Consider the following 23,519-nt stretch of genomic DNA (forward strand, 5'->3'; position numbering starts at 1 on the left):
ATAGAGTATTTTGTTTCCAACCAGATGCATTTTCCCTTTAGGGGAAAAAAAAAAAAAAGCTAAATACTCAGGTTTGCTTCTCCATATCTTTTTGACAAATGGAAAATTTTAGTGCAAGGTTATACAAACCTTGACTACTCTAACTAGGTCTACCTTAAGAGACAAAGAGAAAAAGCAGGTGACAGAGCAAGAGTAGAGGTCTGGACAGCCCGTGGCACAGGTGACAAATGCAGGATTTAGCACTGCCTTCCAGAACTTGGAACCTGGAAATTGTGAAAAGATGCTGAAGGAGCAGGTGAGAGAGCTTCTGTTCCATGCCATCGATGATGCTAAGGCTGAGTAAACCTATGTTTGAAGGAGTTTGCAAATGGTGCTTTGATAAATAATGTTTTCAGCATTTTTCCATCTTATGCATCAATTATTCAGTGTACCTAGGACTAATGGGACCCAGGAGGTAAGAGTCGAAAAGTTCAAACCATAAAATCATAATGCACCAAACATCCGAATGTAAGAATAGATATAAACAAAAATGCCTGTTAGCATGTAATTCATATGCCACAAAGCGAAACAAATATACTAGCTTTTCTGAAACTTGGGAGGGAGTTATCCTGAAAAGTTTCTGTCATACACAGAATTTACATAACTGAAAATTAAGTACTTAGTACCCATTATTACTATATTTCAAATGTGAAAAATATCACTGGTATATTCTTTAGTTGATATTATAATTATTGTTTCAAGTTTAGGGGTTATGAGAACTACTTATAATTTTTTTTATGTATTTACTCTATCAGTGGTGCCTAACCATATTTTTCCATAAGGTCTTAAATTACTTAGCAGCAAATTATACTACCAAGAATGTAAGCTTCATGTTGAGATTGGAGTGTTACGTATATAGCATCATATATAATCATGGCTTGCTTTCGCTTTTTGAAAACTGATCTATCCATTCCAATTTCACTGTGTTAAACATGAAAATTTCCCTCATATTCAGCATTAATACTTTCCCATCTATGTTTACAGTCTATAGTTTGAGCACAAGGAAATCAGACTTAGAAAATAAACTCATTGCCAAGGTGCATTATGACCCTCAGGGACCGTAGGCATTTTTGCCTTCCTGAATCCTTTCTTCCATAAAAATAAAATAAAATAAAAATTATATTTTACAAGTGCATTGTCTTAAAAATAAATAAATATTATATATTCAACTTTTTACCTAAAAGTTCATTTCTTCCTTATACTATTAATAGAAATTCAAGTATCATGTGTTGTGGGCCCCCTGTACACTGTGTTAACAAACAAAACCACCCTGCTCAACATCCTGGAATAATGTAAGATGTCTCCTCTAGAGATAGAATGGAATCACTCCTAAGTTCAATATTTCTTAAGTCTGGCTACAAACGAGAATTATCTAAAGAAGTTAAAAAAAAAAAAACACACACACAGTATACTCATACCTAAACCCCATCCCAGAAAATAATAAAATTCATCTTGTGTGGGTTCTCAGAGAATTTCTATATTCAAAATCTTTTCAGGTGATTATAATGTACACTCCAAGGAAAAAATCCTTATCCTATATTTCTTTAGACATTCAGAATCCAATTCTTCAGAAAGTGACTTGCATATATAAAGTGATCCAAAAATACTACAAGAGGAAAAGGAGGAGGAACAGGAAGAGGAGAGAGGAGAATGACAACAACAGAAAAAGGGACTCCTGCTTAAACTTTGATCTTCCTCACATGCAGATCACTATTTTAATCTTAGCTTCCTCACTGGGGCTCTTTTATAAAGCAGTAGGTAACAACCTCATTTTCATTATTTCATTTGTACTTTCACAGGCAGTAAGCCTTAGATGGAAGGGGTGGGGTGAAATAACAGTTTCTAATGTAACTGGAGCCCAGTAAAGACACATTCTTTCTCTCTGAATATCTGAGAGCACTGAATCTATTGGAGTCAGGACCATGGACTTGACCATGGTGAGTACGTTTATCTCCACCCAGCATAAAAGTGAGAAGCTGAAACCGATCAGCAGGATATCAGTGCATGTGGAAAACCGGTGAATTGCCTACGCGGAGACCAGGATCTTTGAAACTGGGGATCAGCTCCAAATTTAGGGATCCCAGTGGAATTGAGATAAAATTTATATTTCTCAGAAAAAGAAAAGAGCCTAACATTCAACAGCAAATCCAAATACTTGAGTTGAGCTCATTGGACTCTAAGCACAATCGAAAAAAACGATATCCTTGTGCTACACTGGTGCTGCTTCTAGGTCAGCTAAAAGCACATGCAGATTAAATCTACTGGAAACCTTATTTCTGCGTGTTCTTTGAAATCAGCCTAAGACCTGACAGAAAGCAGTTTTGTGTCTGAATCAGGCGGTGAATTAGGGATGAATGATAAGAAAGTAATGGTAATCAAAAAAAAGGGCAAAGAAAAAAATTTAGGTGGGAAGAAATAAGAATGAAAGTTCCGCAAAAATAAAAGTGAAAATGATAAGCTGTCAAGGAAAAGAAACTTTCTACATACTTGATGTAGAGGGAAAAAACCAATTATGAGTGATTTGGGATGTTTAGGTAGAAAATGTTCCACTTTATGGTCCCTTTCCTCTTGTTCATGTCCAATTGTGTTAAAGAAAAGGAAAGCTCTGAATAGGGTGTAGTTAAGCTCAGGGGGAATATGGCTATAAAAGTCAGCAGTCACAGAAATGAGCTCTTACACTGTAGCTCAGGGGTCACCAGCCTCTGGGCTGCAAACTGGTACCAGTCCATGGCCTGTTAGGAACTGGGCCACATGGCAAGGAGGTGAGTGGCAGGTGAGCGAGGGAAGCTCCATCTGTTTTTGCAGTCACTCCCCAGCACTAGCATCACCACCTTAGCTCCACCTCAGATCATTAGGCATTAAATTCTCATAGGAGCACCAGTCCCTGGTGCCAAAAAGGTGGGGGATACTGCTTTGGTTTGATTTGTAGAAAGAAACAGCCAATTCTCGGCAGAAAAGAAAGTCGCTTCCAAATCAAGTAGTACTTGATAAGAAGCATACTGAAAAAGGAAATCGTGTCCAATTTTCTGATTTAAATCTTTTGCATATTTTTAAAAACGTTATTATTATTATTAGTTAATATTTAGTTACGCTGGCGTCTTATTTAGGTTTTTAAAAACATGCCGGCACATCAAAGTATTAATATCTCCTGAAGCTAACAGGGCTATTTAGAGCAGAAAGTAATTCAAGTCCCCCTGTTAGCTATGATCCAAGAAAAACTGCAGAACCCTCCAAATTCAGGAAACGCTTTATTTTCTAATCCTCTCCAAACCGAACTAAGATCTGCAACTAGTTAAGAAAGTTACTCTGAAGTGCTTCAACTCACTTTTCCCCAGCAAAGTAAACTGAAGAACACATTTAATTTGACCTTTCCCTTCCTTGGTAATTCACCTCAGAATACTTTGTGAGTGTTCACTAAGTGCTCCGCATAGTTTCGGTACCCTGATTAGCTTTACGCATCTTTCAAATCAGTAAGACAAATGATGATTATAGAAGACCCATGAACAGCAAGGCTTCTGGCAGCCTCAGAGTTCTGTCCTCATTGCTTTTCTCTCCGGATTCAGTGCACTGACTGATAACATCGTCTGGTCCTATGGCTTGAACAGCCATATCTGCGAAGACGACACCAAGGCCTGCAACTCACACCCAGGTGTCCTTCTGGGACCAGACACATCGATCCCACTGTCTTTTAGGCATTTCCACTAGGAGTTCCTGTCAGGTACTTCAAACTTAATATGTCCAAAACTGGATGTGTTATCATTGCCTGCAAACTTCTCTTCCTCTTCTATGTTGGCCACTCTATTAACCAATAGCACTCGCTATTTACACAGTTGTCCATGCCAAAAACACAGAGCTGTCCTTGACTCATCCCTTTATTTCACACTCAATTCGAATCTATCAGTAAATGTGTTGACTCTAATCTTGCTGGGTCTGCAATCTGCCCACCATGACTACCTGTTCTCTTGCTTAAGGCCATGATTATCCTAGCTGGATTACTACTAGAACCTCTTAACTGGTTTCCCTAACTACCCATTCAATACAGAGCCACTAGGTCAAGCAGGGGTTCTTAACCATTTTTGTGCCATGGATCTCTTTGGGCAATCGTGTTGAAATCTATTGACCCCTTCTAAGAATAATGTTTTTAAATTAATTCAATAAAAATACTGAATTACAAAGGAAACCATTGGGACCAAGCTCCCTTTAAGAGGTTTTCCTGAAGCACACATGTGATCACGTCATTCCCTGGCATGCAAGATACCAACCACCACTGTTTCACTATAACCAACCATCTCAACTTTTCCTTTCCCACCTGACTTCACCCACATTGAAGTCACACTCAAATCACCATACTATCTCATCTCTGAATCTTTGCATATGCTGGCCTCCCTGGTAGAAATAACTTTCATCTCATTTTTACCTGCCTCTTCTATTTTTTTCTTCAGGATTCTCTCAGCTCAGATATCGTCTCACTCGGTAGTCCTCCCCAGAACTCTAAGTTTGGGTAAATGTGCCTGGCGCTGCTCCCACTGCACCCTGTCACAATAATTACCACATTCTGTTATCGATTTCCTCTGGATTTTTAGCTCTTTGATGATAGAGCCCATTGTTTATTCATCTTTACATCCTTTGGAGAGTACCAAGCACAGTGCAAACCCTCAATATGTGTGCGCTGCTTACACAAATGGATGAGAGTGAACTCCCTATCTCATTTGCTCAAAGGAAACCTCACACAGCACAGACATCACCTAGGATGTCATGAACTACTCTCCAATTTCAAAAGAAGGAAACAAAAAGAAATATTTGAAATTATCATAATTATACAATGGAAAATAAATTATCAGATAAGGATTTATACAATAATAACCAGAAATATCTATATTTAATTAGCTGAGGGGAAAAATGGACCACCACCACCAACTCGAAAGGTGAAGTTAGTCTCACACTTACTTCAGCTAATCTTGAATGTTTGTGGACCACCTCTGTTTTATTCATTGGTGTGAGCTGCTGCAAAACACTTCGACTATTTGTCAAAGCCCGTGTCAATCTGGCAAACTTTGTCCAACCTTAAAAACAAGGAAAGAAAGTCTCAGTTTTTCACACATAATGAATATGGAACCCAACATTCTTGTTAATATTCAAATGATCTCAGAAATGGCATAACAACCAGAACTAATGAAAAGTATCAATCTAAAGCATTTACTTCTACATAGACATCTTACATTTCAAGTGGCTATAAAATAATGAGTAATTTTTATGTGTAACCTTTCTGTTTTGCTCAAATATATTATATAATCCCAGTAGCCAATGTAGCTAGCTATCCACAAAATTCTGTGCTCCTCCTTGCATTGTGTAGGTTTGATTTTGCTTTGCTAGATAAAAGTGGTAAGGATGTTTCTAGGTGACAGTACCTATGTTGGCAACAGATATATTGAATGTTTCCTGGTGATCACTTCTCTTTCTTACATTAGTTGAATATTAGAATTGCACTGATTTTTTAAAAAAACTTCCAAGTCAGTCTTATACTTACTGAAATTTCATATTTCTAAGACAGGTGATGCTGCATCCCTTAGTACACTGAGTGTTGGATTAAAAGACCAGCCAATTTTTATTCCCTGTATGAAATAAGGTTCATCCCGAATATATTTTGAAAAAAAAATAGAGATATATTGAAAGAATAAGTTCAATGACACATAGAAGAATACAAACCATCAAATGGCATGTGTTCTCTCATTTCCTACGTGTAGGGCTTTCTTGTAGTTCTCAGTTCTCAACAGAATTTTTCTCAAGACCCCTATACTGTCCCTTCTCTCATAAATTTCAGCAGATTTTCTTATCAGATATGTTATTAAAGAAATAAAAGCTATAAGAAACACAATAGCCTTCAATTTCCCTTCTGTTCCCTTGACATCCACATCCACCCACATGACACTGATTCTTGCCTACATCTCTATTATCTCAGGGAATTAGGCATTTGCTCTTTTCTGATGTCCTGTTCATGGACATTTAAGTAGTTTGCAGATTTTTCACTATCATTAACAAGGCCACAGTGAATTTGCTTAGGCCCATACCTCTTTGTTAGTGGACACATCTAAAATTGCCTGTTATTTAAAAACTTAGTTCATTTGATCTGTTAACAACCCCCACCATGCAGACAAACTTTGAAAAAGTTGAGCAGCCACAATGTCTAGGTCAGAGAAAAAAACATATCAGCAGTTCTAACTTCTCCCAGAGATAAATTTACTGATCTCACCTTTACAGAGAGCTAACTGGTGTGACTGATTATTCAGCACAGTTTGCTGATGTTACTTAAATGTGGTCGATATGGGGTAATGTGAACAGATGGATGAATATGAAGAGCCTAATACTTGCTCTATACATTGTTCATGGTATTATGAGAACATTTGTTCTCCTAAAAGCTCAGAATGCCAACTCCTTCTTAATAAAACATTAGTTTAGCTCTATTGGGTTGCAATTAACCTCTTTGTCATGGACTGCTTAATCTTAAAAATAAAAGGAAGTCACAAAAGCAGTTAAATCAATCTACTAGACTGTAATACAAGATTCTAATCCATAAGAAAAAAAGCTTAGGTAAACAATATACTCTTGGCCAAAGAGACTACATAGTATAATTACTCATATTTCATCTGTTGTTTCCTCTCTAAAGATAACCATTGGCTTCCCACAGAGGATGGTTGCTATTTTTGCTGTTAGTTTCATTCTACAGCAATTTTTTGTCTCAATTATTGGCACAAAGATGCCATAACTATTTGGCACAGGATATTTCACACTGTAAGTGTCTTGGCAGTTTTGGAATCTGTTTGAAAAAAAACTGTACAATATAAATGGGCAGAGATTCGGGCCACCTCTTTTAGAACACACGTGGATAATCAACAGAATGGATTTCCTGGCTGTAATTTTTCCCTTTAGTATTATTATAAATAATGTATCGGGTACCATTGACTAATTATCTAAGCAACAGTTCCAAAACCTCCATACCAGGAACAAACAATAACAAAAACACTTTGCCTTGAATTATTATCAATAAATTCTGAACTGCACAATTCCGTCACAACTAGGGTATTCTCGACCCGCGCTTCATTTTTTCAGGGAATAAAAAAAAAAAAAAGGAGAGCAGGGAAAAATGTAGGGGAAATAGAGAGCCACATCAATCCCCAACAATAAGCTTCTATTTGAAAGGACAAGGCAATATAGTGCAACAGAGAAAATGAGATTGGAAATCAGTCAGACTTCACATTTCAGGCTCTTCAACAGTAACATGGAGATAATAACACTAATTTTCAGAATTATAAGAATGAGAAATAAAGAATATAAAGTACCTGATACATATTAACTACTTGATCAAAACTGGTTTCCTTCCTCTTGTTGGCTTTTGCTACCATTCATCATGGTATAAATCAAAGGTATTATTGACATCATTCAGCACCATTAATTTTGAAAGGCAAAAATCAATCTAGAATGAAGTTTTGGTGATCATAGGATTCATTTTGAGGAAGATTTGCACTCATATTGCTTGGCTGTCTTCGCATTATAGTTGCTCTCACAGATATGATTTAGAAATAAAATTCAGAATTAGCCAATTTACTCAAGTCTTTCAACCATGTGTCTGAGTTTCACAGTAAAAATACCAATAGAAATAGGAGATTGATGTCAATTCCAACCGATTTTGGCAAATTCTCAAAGGACGTGAGCCCTTGTTCCAATCACTGACCCCTTTTCACATTAAGAAGGTAAAATGTCCTTGCTCTGGAATTAAAAGTGACATTCTGGCTTGCCAGTTTGTGGATTCACTTGTCCATTCTGCATCTTAAAACACTATTTCCTATACTTAAGCAGAACTTTCATTTCCTAAATATTTTTCAAAATCTTTCAAACACTTTAAAATACTCTCTCACAACCATCTTCAACTCCCTGATCCTTCTGATCCTCCTCCCTGATCCTTGAGCTCCCTGATTCTTCTCATCATACCTAACCAAATTCCAACTCTGGTTACATCCAACTCTTCACCTACATCTACATCTATATACCTCTGACTAACCATGGGTGGTAAAACAAATAATCATGCTCATAGATGCTAGTAAAGCTCATGACCACTGGCCTCAAGCAGACCTTAGTGTTGCTAGGAAAATCTGCTGAATTTTTCTCTTGTCCAATCACTTCTCCATTCTCTTAGGTTACCATTTCATACCTGCTCTCCTCTCCTCCCATCTTCAACACTTCCTCTCCTCCTTCACCATCCTTACTCTCAGTTGATAACCATGATTCTTATATTACTGAGAAAATAAAAGCAATCAGAAGAAAACTTCCACTTTATACTTATTTGTTTGTCTGTCCATATTAGGATGTGAGGCAAGGAACTTTGTGTCTCTAGGACCAAAAATACTGCCTGTACCACCATACTGTATGGTCGATCTACACTTCTGGTTGAAAAAATGGATTAAATACACAAGGAGAACAAAATATTCCTAGAAGAGTCATGAAAAGGCTCATTTAAGTAATTCTGGTTAAGTAACCCAAGGCGGAATGGAATGAAAAGTAAATCTACTGTCTCTAAGTTAAAGGCTTTAGACCCAAATCATTTTGATATTATTGTGTTACCACAAAATTTCATCTGCTATTTCCCAAAAGTTTCATGGTCCTCTTTACAAACTTTAAAAAAATTTAATGATACATTTTTTGCCAAGGTACCAAAATGCACTTTCCTATACTGCTATTTTCATAGCAATAGTAGGATGATTGATTACTTAATGGCATAAATATTTTATTTCTATTGAATTTTTCATATGAAATTTACAGCTCACATAAATAATAGACAGTAGCTCATACACACCATTCAATAGTTACATAGTGCAATACTCTTCTAGGAATCTGTTATGAACTTGAAAGGTGTGGAAGTGTCTCAACAAAAATGTCCATTTTAAAATAACATCTCCCTCTACATATTCTAGCATTAGAAAGAGAGAGTTTAAGGCTTTTCACAATGGGGTCTGATTTTCCCTATAAATTCTAATTTGCATGTCTATTAAGCACATAGTTCAAAAATCAAGTGGTCTGAGTATTCTGAAGTTTATTCAAACATCACTTTTTTTTTTTTATAAGAATGTTTGTGCATTGAAGAGATTTTGCCTGGCAAAGGACTCTGTGATTCTGATGTGAGGATGCAGAGATGGAGGTGGAGGCAGATAAATAGAGAGGTATTAATTTGAGAAATAAAAGTCCACCCTTAACATTAGCACCCCTTCCCCAACCTCATGTAAATGCTGCTAACTTTTTTTTTCCATAAATAGGCTACATAGTTACAGATACCACCATTAATGTTCAGTGGGTCAAAACTGTAAGAAAGTCCTGTAATCTTCCTGGTCAACTTTAGCTGTGTCCTGAAATCACTTAAAGTAAATGAGAGAAAATATTCACCAAAAAAATATAAATATAAATAATACACACACACACACACACACACACACACACACACACACACACACACGCATATGCATATACATACACATATTTTTAGAGACAAGACTGTGACATAAAAGCCTTTTACCCAGTCTGGTTCCCATTCATGTGTGAAGGCAAGAATATGTTAGGTCACAAATCATATACCAATCATTTGTCTTTTATTTAAAAATACATCACTTAAAGATATCATTAGCTGTTAATTGTAGGTTTTTCATAGATGTTGTTTATCAAGTTGGGGAAGTTCTCCTCCATTCTTCCTACACTAAGAGTTTTTATCACAAATGGCTGTTGGGTTTTGTCAAATGCTTCTATGCAAATTGATATGATCATATTATGTTTCTTCCTTAGTCTGTTGATATGGTAAATTACGGCTGATTTTTAAATTTGGAACCAGCTTTACATATGTGGAGTAAATCCCACTTGGTCATTGTGAGTAATTCTTTTAAAACACTGCTAGATTCTATTTTGTGGAAGATTTTTATATTCATGAGAAATACAGGTCTGTAATTTTTCTTTCTTACAAAATCTTTGTCTGGTTTTAGTCTCAAGGTAGTGTTAGCCTCAAAGAATGGGAAGAGTTCTCTCTATTTCTGTTTTCTGGAAGAGAGTGTGAATTTGCCAATGAAACTATCTGTACATGGGGTTTTCTTGTTTGGGAAATTTATTAATTAATTGAATTTATTTAACAGCTATTAGATGATTCAGGTTATCTATTTTCCCTAGTGTGAGTTCTGGTAGTTTATGTTTTTAATGAATTGACCCATTTTAACTAAGCTATCTGTTTGGTGGCTATAGAGCTATTCAAAGTATTCCTTTACAATGCTTTAATGTCCATCGGATGGGTTGTGATGGCCTTTCTTAATGTCTGAATTGGTAATTTGTAACTTCTCTATTTTTCTTGGTTAGCCTTGCTAGAGGTTTATTGACTGTAATAATTTTTTCAAAGAATCAGCTTTAGGTTGTAGTGATTCTCTCTAATGCTTTTCTGTTTTCTATTTCATTGATTTCTGCTTTAAGATTTATTTCTTGTCTTCAGTTTGTTCTTCTTTGGCTACTTTCATAAGGTAGAAGCTTAGGCTATTAGTTTTATATCTTCCCTCTTTTCTAATATATGCATTTAGTGTTATAAATTTTCCTCTAAGCAGTGCTTTTGCTGCATCCTACATATTTGATAAGTTGTGTTTGTATTCTGATTTACTTCAAAATATTTTTCTAATTTACCGTTAGGCTTCTTCTTTGATCCATGGCTATTGAGGAAAGTGTTCATTTCCAAAAATTTGGGAATTTTCTAGCTATCTTTCTGTAACTGATTTCTAGTTTAATTCTACTGTTTTCTAAGAACATACTTTATAAGATTTCTATTCTTTTAAATTTGTCAAAGTGTGTTTTATGGCCAGAATGTGATCTATCTAATGAATGTTCATTCCATTAAGCTTGAGAAGATTATATATTCTGCTGCTATTGGCTGGAGCACCTTCAATTTTAAAACAAACAAAAGAGCATTAATTAGAAGACTATTCTAAACTTTCTAGATACTGGCTCTATGAGTAAAGGTAGAGAAACAGGTAAGATGGGTCCAAAAGTGAATGAATACTTTATTCAATTATCAAGAAAGTTATTTAATAAACACATTTCCAGAAATACAAATGAATTGTTCTATATTATACTTCAAATGGTTTACAAAATGTAAAATTTTTTCTTGCAGTTTGATGCTAACCAGAAACTGAATGGGTAATATTAATACATATGTGATTTCATATGCTGAGAATAAATGTAATTTTTTCTACAATTATAATTACAATTGAAAATATTAAAGTTTTTATGCCAGTTGTTTAAAAACAGGTAAGACAAGGCAATTTTTGCCAAATGCATAAAGGAAGACATTTCATTTTCAGTCTTCTAAAAGATTATTAAAAATAATGTTTCATAAAAATTTTTAAGGGTGTTTGAAATTTTCATTCATATGATGCCAATATCTAATTTAAATATAACTGGAGAGAATAAAATGACAGTAAAAGTACATGCCACTGACTAACGTTTTCTATAGCAGTGTCTCTGAATAGCATAGTCAGTAAGACTCCAATTAGAATGTTTTCATTTTTCAGATACTCTCTTGATTACAAACTTGTTCTTTACATAATCTACCAAAGAGACTACAACAGCCAAAGAAATAAAAGGTGAACGGTAACCTGACAAAGTCAATTAATCGAACTCTAATCAATTTAGCAAAATTCAATCAACTGTGTTCTAATATGACTTCACCCAAACCAACCCACAAATTGTCATACTTTTTGTTTCTAAAACTCACTATGTTATGTTGTTAAAATTTCCATTATATTGATTCTAAATAAATAATGTTCTATGAAATGTCTTATGTCTTTCCTTGATTTCTCTTATTATAAGTTTAGCAATTATTATTTCAATTTTCTATTTCCATTCAAACAATATGATTGAATTAAACTGATTTGGATATTTACTAGTATGAACGTGAAGCAAAAGAAGGGCCAGATAATACAATCTTGTTTTCCAGCTTAAGCAACAGATTTTGGTAAAACGATGATGATGATAATGATGATAATGATGATGATGATGATGATGATGATGATGATGATGATGATGATGATAAAATTTAAGTGGCAGCCTAATTCTTAAGTGTAGTAACTCCTTTGAAAATTACCTTTTGTTGAATCATCCTCTATTGGCTGCTTGAACAACGTGATATCCTTGAACGTGCATAGGAACAAGACCACCTTTTCATGCTCATTTCTTATTGGTGCAATTTGCATATAAAACCAAACAGGGGTTCCTATGAGAGAAAGAAAGGACAAGGGTATGACACAGCCACAGCAATGACTTGGTCTCCTGCTTGCCCTCTTCCCTCAGCTGCCAACTGCTATACCAAGAATCAGCACCAAAACGACAACATTTTAATTGCTAAAAAGAATTCTTCAAAAATCCTTTAATTTTATATCAACTATCAATTGCTCAAAAATTAATAAACATATTTTTCAACCCAAAATATCAAAATCTGAAGGTAAAGCACAGGGTGTCATTTCATAATGCAGGAGCACCAAGGCAGTCTCACTACTTAAGTAAAGCCAGCATCACCTTAGTTCTGGAGCCCTACACCCCTGCTGCTCTCACGAGCTTCCTTTTGGTAGTCTCTCCAAGTGTGGCCACTCCTGCATGCTTCTTCTTGTCACTTTGAGAAGTATTTCCAATTGACTCCAAAAGTAATATCTGTTGTTCTGGGAAGTGTTCCTCTAGGAAGAACATTTGAAATGCTCTCAGATAGATTTATAAGATAGCTCTATGGCTTTGACTACATGCCACATCAGAGAGAGAAGATGTAATACAAAGCCTGATGTACACAGAGGTCTATCTGAAGCCTTTACGGAGATGTTAAGAATAAAATGTCCCCAGCATTGCTTCCTACTTCCCTCACTCAAAGCATCAGGCTGGACTCTGTCACTAGGTTCCTAAGTAGTCCTTGTAGACTCCAGAAGACAGACAGTTTCAAAGGGTTCAAGGCTTAGGTTTTAGACAAATCAGGAACTGGCATCATGTCAAATAAATATTTGAAAACAAGAGAAATGGCTTCAAAGGAGTAATTATCCACTAAACAATAAAACAGTGAAGAAATGTTCCATCAGAATCAAAAAGACACATTTTCCATCATATTGGTTCTATGCCACAGTGCAGTAAAGCCTTCCCAAGAGTCTATGTTAAGGATATAAAGTCTTTTGTGAAGTTTGGGGTTTGGGTAGTTAAATGTGCAACTAGTAATAGACTCTCGGTGAGAGCTGATAGCCTATTAGTGGCTTTTAATTAAAAACGAATAAGAAGCACTTCCATACGCGTGGCCAAAAAAAAAAAAAAAGCCACATAATAATGTCAGTAAAAAAGGGAATTTGCCATTTATACAAGATGAGGTGTCTAAACTACTGGGTTCAAGAAGTTAGAGAATTAAAGAGAGGAGATTTCTATGGGAATATTCAGTTCTGACAATATTCAGTTCTTTACAGCCCCAGGAGGCCTATGAAAGGACATGGTCCTTTCTGAAATGATTACAGGATGAGACAGGGACCTCAGAAGCAATTACACCATCTTCCAGAGAGTCTCGTTCTTTGTTTTCTGCTTCTTATTTTACAGTGTGTCCAGACACTGTGAGTGATGTGCACAGTTTTACAAATCACCAGACCCAGATGCTAGCAGATACATGGCCTATGGCTGTTCCCTCATAGTGAGCTCGAGGCAGGAGGTTCATAAACTAAGAGAAAAGGGCATTAAACATAAGTTGTCTTCCAAGGTCTGTTAGAAATCTGAGCAAAAAGAGATGATGCTACAGCTCGTATCTTTCTATGAAAACAGCAACATTTCAAATTTTGGCATAGAGTCAGGACTGTTTTTTTCAAATTGCTTTCAGATATCATGGTGTACTTTTGTCAAGTTGAACCACAGGGTCAGACTTCCCCAAGCAGGCTGAGTACTAGCTGAGTGGCTGGTGAAACCTACATATTCTGGATTTGGGGTCCACTGGGATGGTAAGTCTGGGAGAGTTAGGCAGAGAGGCCTGTAGCTGCTAGAAATTCAAGGCAGTGCCCTTTGTGTAGACAGAAAGAGCCATTTTCAATCATCATTTCTGAGCCACTGTTTCTTTCTCAGCAGTAGAAACAGCCCCCTGCTAACCAAAGCAATAGGCCTAAAGATTAGAAGTTGCAAACCGAAATGTCAATTGTGACACATGTTAAATAGGATATACCTCAATCTCCCCATTTGCAAAATGGTATTTAACCGAATCATTTAATGAAAGTATTGGAAGGAGCTGGCATTCAAGCATTCCCAAAACGGTTTTCTACAGATATGTTAATTTTCCTATTTAACATTGAAAAAAGTTGCAAGAATACACTCTTTTCAATTGATGTTCAAAGTCTTCATTTATTTACGAGATTTTTTACAGCTTTTTTTAAGACTAGAACTTCGATAATATCTATCCTTCATATTAAAGAAAAAATAACTCAATTCAGATACTACACAAAGGAGATGAGAGTTTCGATCTATAGTGCTATGGGCTGTATCTCCTATAAGCTCTAAGCAGACATCTACACATATATTGATACTTATCTGAAAGGAACCAGACAGGTCTGAACAAAGGTCTGTCATTTCATCCATTAAAATAAAGCACAATATCTAAACCACCTTGGAAGGAGACTTCTGTAAATGTAAAATTCGAGTTATTGCTGACATGATTTAAAGGATATAAATGAACAGAATTTCCACTAGACTATTTTTGAGAAACTCAGAAACTGTAGACTTGGCTTTGATGCTTTAAAATCAGGCAAAGATTTACTAATTCAGCTTAAATGTCAGAGTGAAATGACCTTAGTAATATGAAACATTCTTAAATTATTTGCTAGACTTAGGACATATGTCTAAGTCATTCAAGAGATAACAATACTATAAGAAAATGAACAGGAGTTTGACATAAAAGCCCACTAAAAATTATCAATATGTATCTGGACCTGATGAAAAGGACCCAGAAAGCATCTAAAGCCTGACTTCTCTCTTACAGAGGCAGAGCCTATCATTCAGAGTGGATCGTTTTCTAGATGACAAGCCAAAAGACATTTGGCTATGACTTCAAAGAGATATACTTCTTCGGCCTAAATTCTAAAATAAAAGATAAGATGCTAAGACTTCCCTTTGGTAAAACCATGAAAGACATGTTGCCATGACCAAGAACACCACTGTGGAGCGATAACTATGGTTGTTACCATTTCTATTAATTAAAAGAAAAACCTAAGTTCAATTCCCAATATTCCACAAGGGACAATGTTTAAAGTAAAATGGAGAGAATAAATGATGTTCCACAAGATCCAACAGGCAGTGAACATAGAAAAAGTGCTTCCCATTAAAGCCAGAATTTGTTCCAAACTGGAGAAAAATTTTGTAGCCATCAACTTCCACTAAAAATAAATGGCTTTGCTATCATTTACCATTAACACTTTAAATAAATGAATCCATCTCGTGAAGTGGCTGTTCATTTAAAAAAAAAAAAAAAAAACGGAAGGTCATTTTGGGAAAGCAGCAAAAAGAAATAAAGGTAAGTAACTATAGCAAGAGAACAAATTAGAAAGGAATATTGGCTGGTGGTGTACTAGCTTGTTTTCTGTTTGTTTGGTTTCTTCCTCCAAACACTAGTGGAGAGTCCATACCATGAGGTCTTATGTGATTATGTAATGGACAGTTGTCCACTCATAAATCTCATCCTAGACAACAGCTCACAACAGGCCATTATCAGATGTTAATGGCCTGTTCTAAGAGTAATGACTACTTCCATTGGTTAGCTCTGAGTCCAGCTAAAGGCTATATTGGTAAAGATTCGCCTCAAGTAGATACCTTATATTCACATGTTATCTATGTGTGTGTGTGTGTGTATATATATATATATATATATATATATATATATATATATATATATATATATATATATATATATAAAGGTAATCACACATACCCAGTAATACCAATCACCTTTTCCTTTAAGCGTAAGAAGTAAATGAATTTCTTTGTCATTTTTATTTGGTCATATAACTACAGAATGTTTACCATGAGTATTCACTACATATTTTGCCACATGATAAAGAAAAAAAAATCACATTTAAAATGTACCACGTTTTTCTTCCATTTCTCAAAAGGTTGCTTTTCATAGTCTGAATGATTTATTAATCTTGCTATCTAATTTTACTAGCATCCGCTGTCCCTGCCAAGAGAAGCAACAAAGTTTTATAGTCTCTCTACACTATATCTCAACTACCACTGCTACAGCATAACATTAATAAAGAGTTGACACATCTTACTGATGATTTACTTACTGTTTTTCTTATACAGAAGAACTTCAAAGCAGTTTGACTCGTAGTTGTCAAAAGTCTGCCTGACTTTCTCAATGGTCTTCTTGTCAGTCAATTCTCCATACATAAAACTGGGGGGAAAAAATCCATTTTGGTTTTGTGTTGCTTTTCAAATGCTACATAAAATCATACAGTAGTCTTTGTTGATTAATTATTCAAATTTAGTTACAAATATAATGTTGCTCCCACAAAATGAACTAAAATATGTAAATCATCTTTTAATCATGATTATTAAACTTCTTGCTAAAAGCTAGCCTTACAAGTTATTTCAAACAGAAAAGAAAGAAGTAATCCGCACTGTACACAATTCATATATGCACAGATTTCAATTACCATGGTTTAGTTAAATAATGCCAGTTTCCCAGCAAAACCAACTTTCAGTTACCAAAGACTATTAACTGGGAATAATCACATGAAGTTCAAAGTCTGCTGGTAGCTCTTCAGTCTACAAATCACTAGTAAATAATGAATAACACACCATGACCAGTGGCCAATCACCTCACTTCTTTCAAAGCCTGTTGGTATTGCTCATCGTGCATCTCTTAGTTCACACACAGAATCAAAGCATGTATGTAGTCATGTTGCTTACTTGTCTTGCAGCGATAAATCCTTATTACATTTTATAAAAATAGAAATCAAAAGCAAGAATTAGCCATCAAAGATTAAAGCCCATCAAAGAAATGAAAATGATAATGCCGAAAGAGAATATGAATTAAACATAAATGAAGTTATAGAAGAAAGAGATGAATGTGGGAAAGCTAGCATTACTGCCATTGAGAGAGTCTAGATATGCAGCCAGAGAACCTTAGTGAAGGTGAATTTATCAATGTAAATCAAGAAAGTGATTGCAACAAAAAAGATCAAGGTTTCTCAGAGTAAGTGATGCCAATTAAAAAAAAAATGATATTAAAGAAGCCCTAGGAGATAGTTCACAATAGTGCGAGTGGAAGGAGAGAAGAGTTAAAGCTGATTCAAACCTAGAGGGAAGTATGACTATTTGCAGAGACAGAAAAAAATGCTCTGTTTGTGTCATAAGTAATATTATAAGAATATTATAAGAAAGCAAGAAACGTTCAAATGATCCATGCTGGTTTTTCACAAAGAAATGAAACACTTTAATTCTCAATGCTTCTAATGTTCTGAATCACAGTGTACTAAATAAATAATAGTTCTACTAATACTGTTTTCATGCATTTATAATCAACAGTAAGAGAGTTTTTAATGTTTTGACAAACATTGTTAAAGGTCACAGAACATTTTTTCCAAAGAGTATTAGGATAGTATTACATGGTTTCAGAACGTATGATCTTTTTTATACTTTCATACTATATGAAATGTGAACATTTCATATTACACATATAACACTGATATTCTCATTTATGTGGATTGTTTAATAATATATATACAAATAAGGTTAATGGGAGGAAAATAGAGGTGGCAAATTGAAGAAGACATACACTATTGCTATGGCTAAAGGAACATACAAAAAAATTAAAGAGTGAGCTTTTACATGTCATGTGAATTTTCCTAATGTCTGAAATTACATATTTTTCTACAAGAAATTCATCAAAAATCTGAGAGTCTACAAAACAGAACTCGGTTAAGGACTACAAGCCTCTACAACTCTATTCCTGATGCTTTCACGATCATCAATTGTTCATCTGGTTTTAGACACACAGTTCTACTAGCTAGTGTACTTGGATAGGTCATTGTTCCCACGAGGAAGGAATAAGTTTTTGATGCCTCAAGTATATCTTTATTGTTGCTTTTTTTCCAGTTTTCAATGAGTTAGCATGTTGGCCAGAAGCAAATCCAAGTGTGGTGGGGCCTGAAGCTTGTACAATTTTAGGAGCCCTCTTTAAGGAAAAGAATATGAAATTATAAAACAAAATTAGGCACAGAGGCTTGCAAGACATCTACTCAAGTTAGGGCCCCTGAAGGTTAAGATTCATTATCCTCTTGGAAAAACTACCTCTAAATGTAACAATCTAGAAAATTTACAACTTGAAAAGCATAGTTTGTTAGTAGGACCCACCAAAAACTAGCAGGATTCAAAGCAAGGCCATATCACAACTAGGAATTAGAGCAACACTGGCCAATCTTAAGGTAACACTAACCTAAGAAACTAGAATTCCAAAACCTAAGAAATGAAAGGAAGCAGATGAGGCAGACCAAAGATTGCCCTACCAGTCTGAAGCTTGCCTTTTTGATTACAATATTTCAAACTTGTATTAAAAAAAAAAAAAAGATAGTTGTCATTATAATAGTAAAAATGAATAAGAATCTCAGAATAAAATAACAGACTCTAATTCCTTAACCTTATAGCTAAACTAACACCTGAAACTTCAGCATCTGCCTGTAAGATGGCAGTGAAAAGCCACTGTTCCCACCCAAGCCTGGGTTTCAGCTCTTGTGAGTTTTATGAAAATCTCTTGAAGGCACTGCAGTTAAATTAGAATACTTCAGTTAGAAAGCACAAAGTCCCTTCCTCCAAAAAATAAAATATTAGTTTAATACTGTTAATAATATTCTTTACAAACAGGTGAACTTTTTTAATCAACCAGGTTTTTTAAATGATGATAATGATAATTGACTGGATTTTTAATCTAAAAACTCTTTAATAAAGAGAAGACATTGGAAACAAAAATAAAAAGATAAGCTAGCTAAATGTTTGTGGTCTTAAGAAAATAAAAACCATTTTACTCCTTTTACTAAATGTCAAGATTCAATAAACTGAAGCACAATATTTAATTAAAACTGGTCAACAAGAACAATAAAAAAAACATTTTAAAAAGCATCTATAATATAACAGACAATTAGGATCATAAAAAAAATACACTCTAATAGAATATAAAATTAAGTTACAACTAAAAAGAGACTGTTTTAGAAACTGATGTAATAATACCACTTAGGAAATACAACACAAGTTTGATTCAGCCAAAATTCAAGAGAGAAGATGAAAATCAGCAATTTTTCAAATAAACTATGAAAATCTTATTATATATTCTTCATTATTTTAGCCCTTCTAATGCTAAAATCTCCTGTACTAAGAATATAAAGGCATTTTTAAGAAAAAAATCCCAAACTATTACAATCATAACACTTTTTAAAAAGATAGTCTTTTATTTCTTACACTGTTTCACTGTTATTATAAATTACTTCTACAACTGCACTGTATGTTTGATTGGAAGGAAAAATTAGATGCACAGAAGCAATCTATCTCTGCTATGATATTAAGCAGTCATGATGTAACAGAGGACCACTGCACTTGTAGGACTATAATTCACAGACAAGTGGTATAACCTCGCTCACTCTTAGTTTCCTCATCAGTAGAATGATGATAATGTTAATATAGCTCAGAGGGTGAGATTAAAGGGATAATGCACATGAAGTTGCAAATTAGACTGGCTTACATAATGGCTGAGTTATTACCAGAATGCTTCTTGTGGGTGAATTTAGAAGAAGACCCTTCCAGCCCCAATCCCATTGCTTCTGCACCATTCTAGGACAGTGGTTGGGCTACACTTGCTAATGGACACGATCACTGAGTCTTAAAAGGAGATGCCCATCGTTCTGTGTGTCTTCTTTGCAAGCCCATGAGGTGGAAGCATAAACTCACCCAGGGCCTGCTCCTGGATGATCTAGCCACTTCTCTTGCCACACAAATAACTGGTAGTAAGATTTGGTCCTGGGAGTAAAGCAGTTTTCCTCAGGCCTGGGCTAAGCCATGTCCAGCTTGCCTAAGCATTTGGCAGTATATCTTTTGTGTATATTGGGCCCTAGGAAACTTATGGAGACAGGTGACTTTGGTTTATAACAGGATTTACTTATTCCTAGATCCCTTGTTCTGCCATCAAAATCTCACAAGCAAGCCTCATTATGATTCCTCACAGTAAGAATGGCTATTATATTGATAGACTTCTGAGGGAGAAAGGAACCTTAAAAACTGGAAAAAAATGTATAACCTAATCATGATTTCTTCCATCTATCTCAATCACTAATAGTCAAACAATGTTCCTGGACTAAAACACTACATTCAGTCACCACTAGAAAAAAAAATAATACCATCTACAGGCTGTAGTTCACATACTAGCAAATGCTTCATTACAGACACCACACAGATTAACTTAATGCAGTTGGTAAATGTGGTCTTTGGCACAGAAGCAGCCACAAGAGTAAAATCATCACAAAAGTTAATGGGAGAATGGGCTGAGATCTGCAGTCAAAGGATCAAAAAAGATGCTTAAGAGAGAGGAGGAGGAGGAGAAGGAGGACGAGGAGGAGGAGGAGGAGGAGAAGGAGAATTTAGAAATAAATAAGAACACAGCTTTCAAACTCTGAAAAAAAAATAATTTTGGAATAAATCAAAACATTACTTTATATAGAAGATTGTGACCAAAAGGTTTCACAACCCATTAATTAATATGGGCTTAAGAGGACTAGACTAGATAGAGTCATAAAGGTCAGACTCATGACGTAATTAAAGGATTCTAGGGATGGCCCTGGACATCTCTAACCTCGGAGCATGAACATCACTGAGGCACCTCTGGTGTCCAACACTTTCCCTCAGTGCCACTGTAAGAAGTAGCGCCGTCAGGCAAATGCAACTAGACTGACTGACATCCATCATGTGTAATGTGCTCTCGTTGGCTGAGATAATCTTGTGTTAATAAAACTACTTGTGAAATACATCCAATAAACTGTCTCTTAATATCTCTGCTTCATTCTCTAATTTGATGGCTTAGGCAAAGGATTATTAATGGGCCTTTCCAGAAAAAAAAAAAAAAAAAGATTTCGAAAGCATCTATCTACTCCAATCTTCCTTACCTACATAATTGCTCTTCTCACCTCTTTATCCTAAAAAAAATAAAAATAAAAAATAAAAATAAATTAAAAAAGGAGAGAAAAAAGTAGAATGGGCTTTTAAATGTTTCCAGTTAATGAAAGATAAAATGCTAAAGTGGTTACTACCCAAACTATGAGAGTAAGTCTTGAATGTCAGGGTTTCCTAGGGGTCTTAAGATACAATCATATGTTTTAAACACTATTGCCTCAGAACCTACAATCTCCATCAAACATGCAATGTGTTTTGTGTCCTTCAATAAACAGCAAAACAATCCAAAGGCATGGAATGCAATTATTAGACAATAAAATGGACTAGATTTGAAATTCTAGAAATTCTGAAGTGTCATAAAGATATTTTTTTAATTTTAGCTAAAACAAGAATGAGACAGTACATAGCATACATCATATTTATTAAAATAGAAATTTATATACTATTATGAAGCACAAGATGTCAGAAAACTAATATCCTCAACTCATGTGTGGTGAGAGTAAAAATAGAAGACTACCTGACAGCAATCTGAGAGCAGTTAATTTATAAATTCCATATATATCCTACTACCTAGCAATCCTATTTCTGGGCATAGACAGAAAACTTCTCACATGGGGCCACAAGAAAAAGTATAGGAGGATATCGATCTCCAAGTTGTTTGAGGCAGCAAAGTGTCAGAAGTTGGAGCTTATGACTAATAGAACAGATAAATAAAATGAAAGCTGGGAAGAAACTGGAGCATTATACAACAGTCAGACATAATGAAACAGATTATCACATAGCAACATAAAAAATCTCAAAAATATAACATTGAGTGAAAAAAATAAGAAACTATAAGTCTTACTGCATGATACAAATTATGTGGGTCTTAAAAAACAAACACACATGAAGTTATATTTTTTAAGAATACATATATTTAATAAACAAAATATAGAGTAGAAAGACATAAATAAACACATTATAATAAATAACTATGGAAGAGGAAGGGGGATACAATGAAGGGGAAAACGATTAAAAGAAAAAAAAAAAATAGCTTGCCCACAGAGAGTACGATGATAATACTGGGACAAACTGAGGAATATTTCTCTTTAGATTTTTTGTACCTAATCTAATGAGGAAAGGTTTTGGAAGGACAAAAAACAAACAAAGAAACAAACGAAGGAAGGAGAGAGAGAAAGAAAGCGAAAGGAAAGAAATCTTAGCCTCTTGATATTGTAAAATCACAAACTACTATTTTTTTACTAAAATTATTGGGTGACATTGATTAACAAAATAAGTTTCAGGTGTATCATTCAATAGTAAGTTACAAATACATTGCATTGTATGTTCACAACCCAGAGTTTTTAATTTTCCCATAAAAAAATTTATATTTGAACATTTAAAAAATAGAACATTAGTCTTTACTCAGTTATTACTTTAATCTTATTGACTTTAATTCATCTAATGCAAGTGGTATATAAAGGTGATTTTTTTGAACATCGAAAGTGTCATAATTTTTCCATACAAACTGATGCCCACTGATTTGTAGTTTCTTATCCTGTTATGTTTGTTTAAAACTTATTATTATTAAAATCAATAAAATTCTTTGCATTATTTACAAAGCTATCCTCAATGTCAAATAATTTATCTCTATACTCAATTGAATTTCAGTAATTCCAAAACTATAACTTTTTGCTGCTGTATTTATAAATGTGTACATAATTTTCTTCCTTCTTCCTTCAGTTTCCTTGTGTTTCATATTCAAAGGCTTTTATAGATTTATACAGGAAATTTGTAAACAAATGAGAACCATGTTGCAGATACTGCTTTGTAAACTGATTGTTTTGTTTGGTTGGTCGGTTGGTTGATTTTATTTTTTACTGAATAACATGTTGTTAGCTTCTTCCAGAGTCATTATCCTTCCAACATAAGATTTAGAAAGTTAGGGCTTTGCCATATTTTTTAACAAATCTACTACTGGACATTTTGATTATTTTCCAATCTTCATTCTTCTAAAATATACTGCGACATAAAATGAGTATAGTTTAATTTGAAAAAGGGATGAGGAAATTTAAAAGGAGAGTACATAAAAACAAACTATGCCTCTTAGAAAACCTGATAGGGCTCAAATATCATTTGCTAGTCTTCATTGCTCTGTGAGGGCATTAAACTTACTGCAATTTTTAGATTAGCTAAATATACTGGGCATTTTGTGCAATCAAGTAATAACTGCTTATGTTAAGAATATTATCATTTTGAAAATAGTCTCTAAAATCATG

The 23,519-nt window shown here is 34.7% G+C and overlaps 1 protein-coding gene across 1 annotated transcript in view; it reads right to left on the reverse strand.

The window, feature by feature from the left end:
• The window catches only part of KCNH5 (potassium voltage-gated channel subfamily H member 5), a 251,229-nt gene that overhangs the window by 205,068 nt on the left and 22,642 nt on the right, over positions 1 to 23,519 (reverse strand). Inside the window, exons 3-5 of the mRNA XM_016141793.2 lie at positions 16,392 to 16,498; positions 12,194 to 12,322; positions 4,987 to 5,102 (exon numbers count right to left, since the gene is read on the reverse strand). Coding sequence (XP_015997279.1) covers positions 4,987 to 5,102; positions 12,194 to 12,322; positions 16,392 to 16,498 — 352 coding nt within the window. The remainder of the gene's footprint in view (positions 1 to 4,986; positions 5,103 to 12,193; positions 12,323 to 16,391; positions 16,499 to 23,519) is intronic.

Source organism: Rousettus aegyptiacus, unplaced genomic scaffold, assembly GCF_014176215.1.
Source record: "Rousettus aegyptiacus isolate mRouAeg1 unplaced genomic scaffold, mRouAeg1.p scaffold_m13_p_3, whole genome shotgun sequence".
NCBI classification, from domain to species: domain Eukaryota; kingdom Metazoa; phylum Chordata; class Mammalia; order Chiroptera; family Pteropodidae; genus Rousettus; species Rousettus aegyptiacus.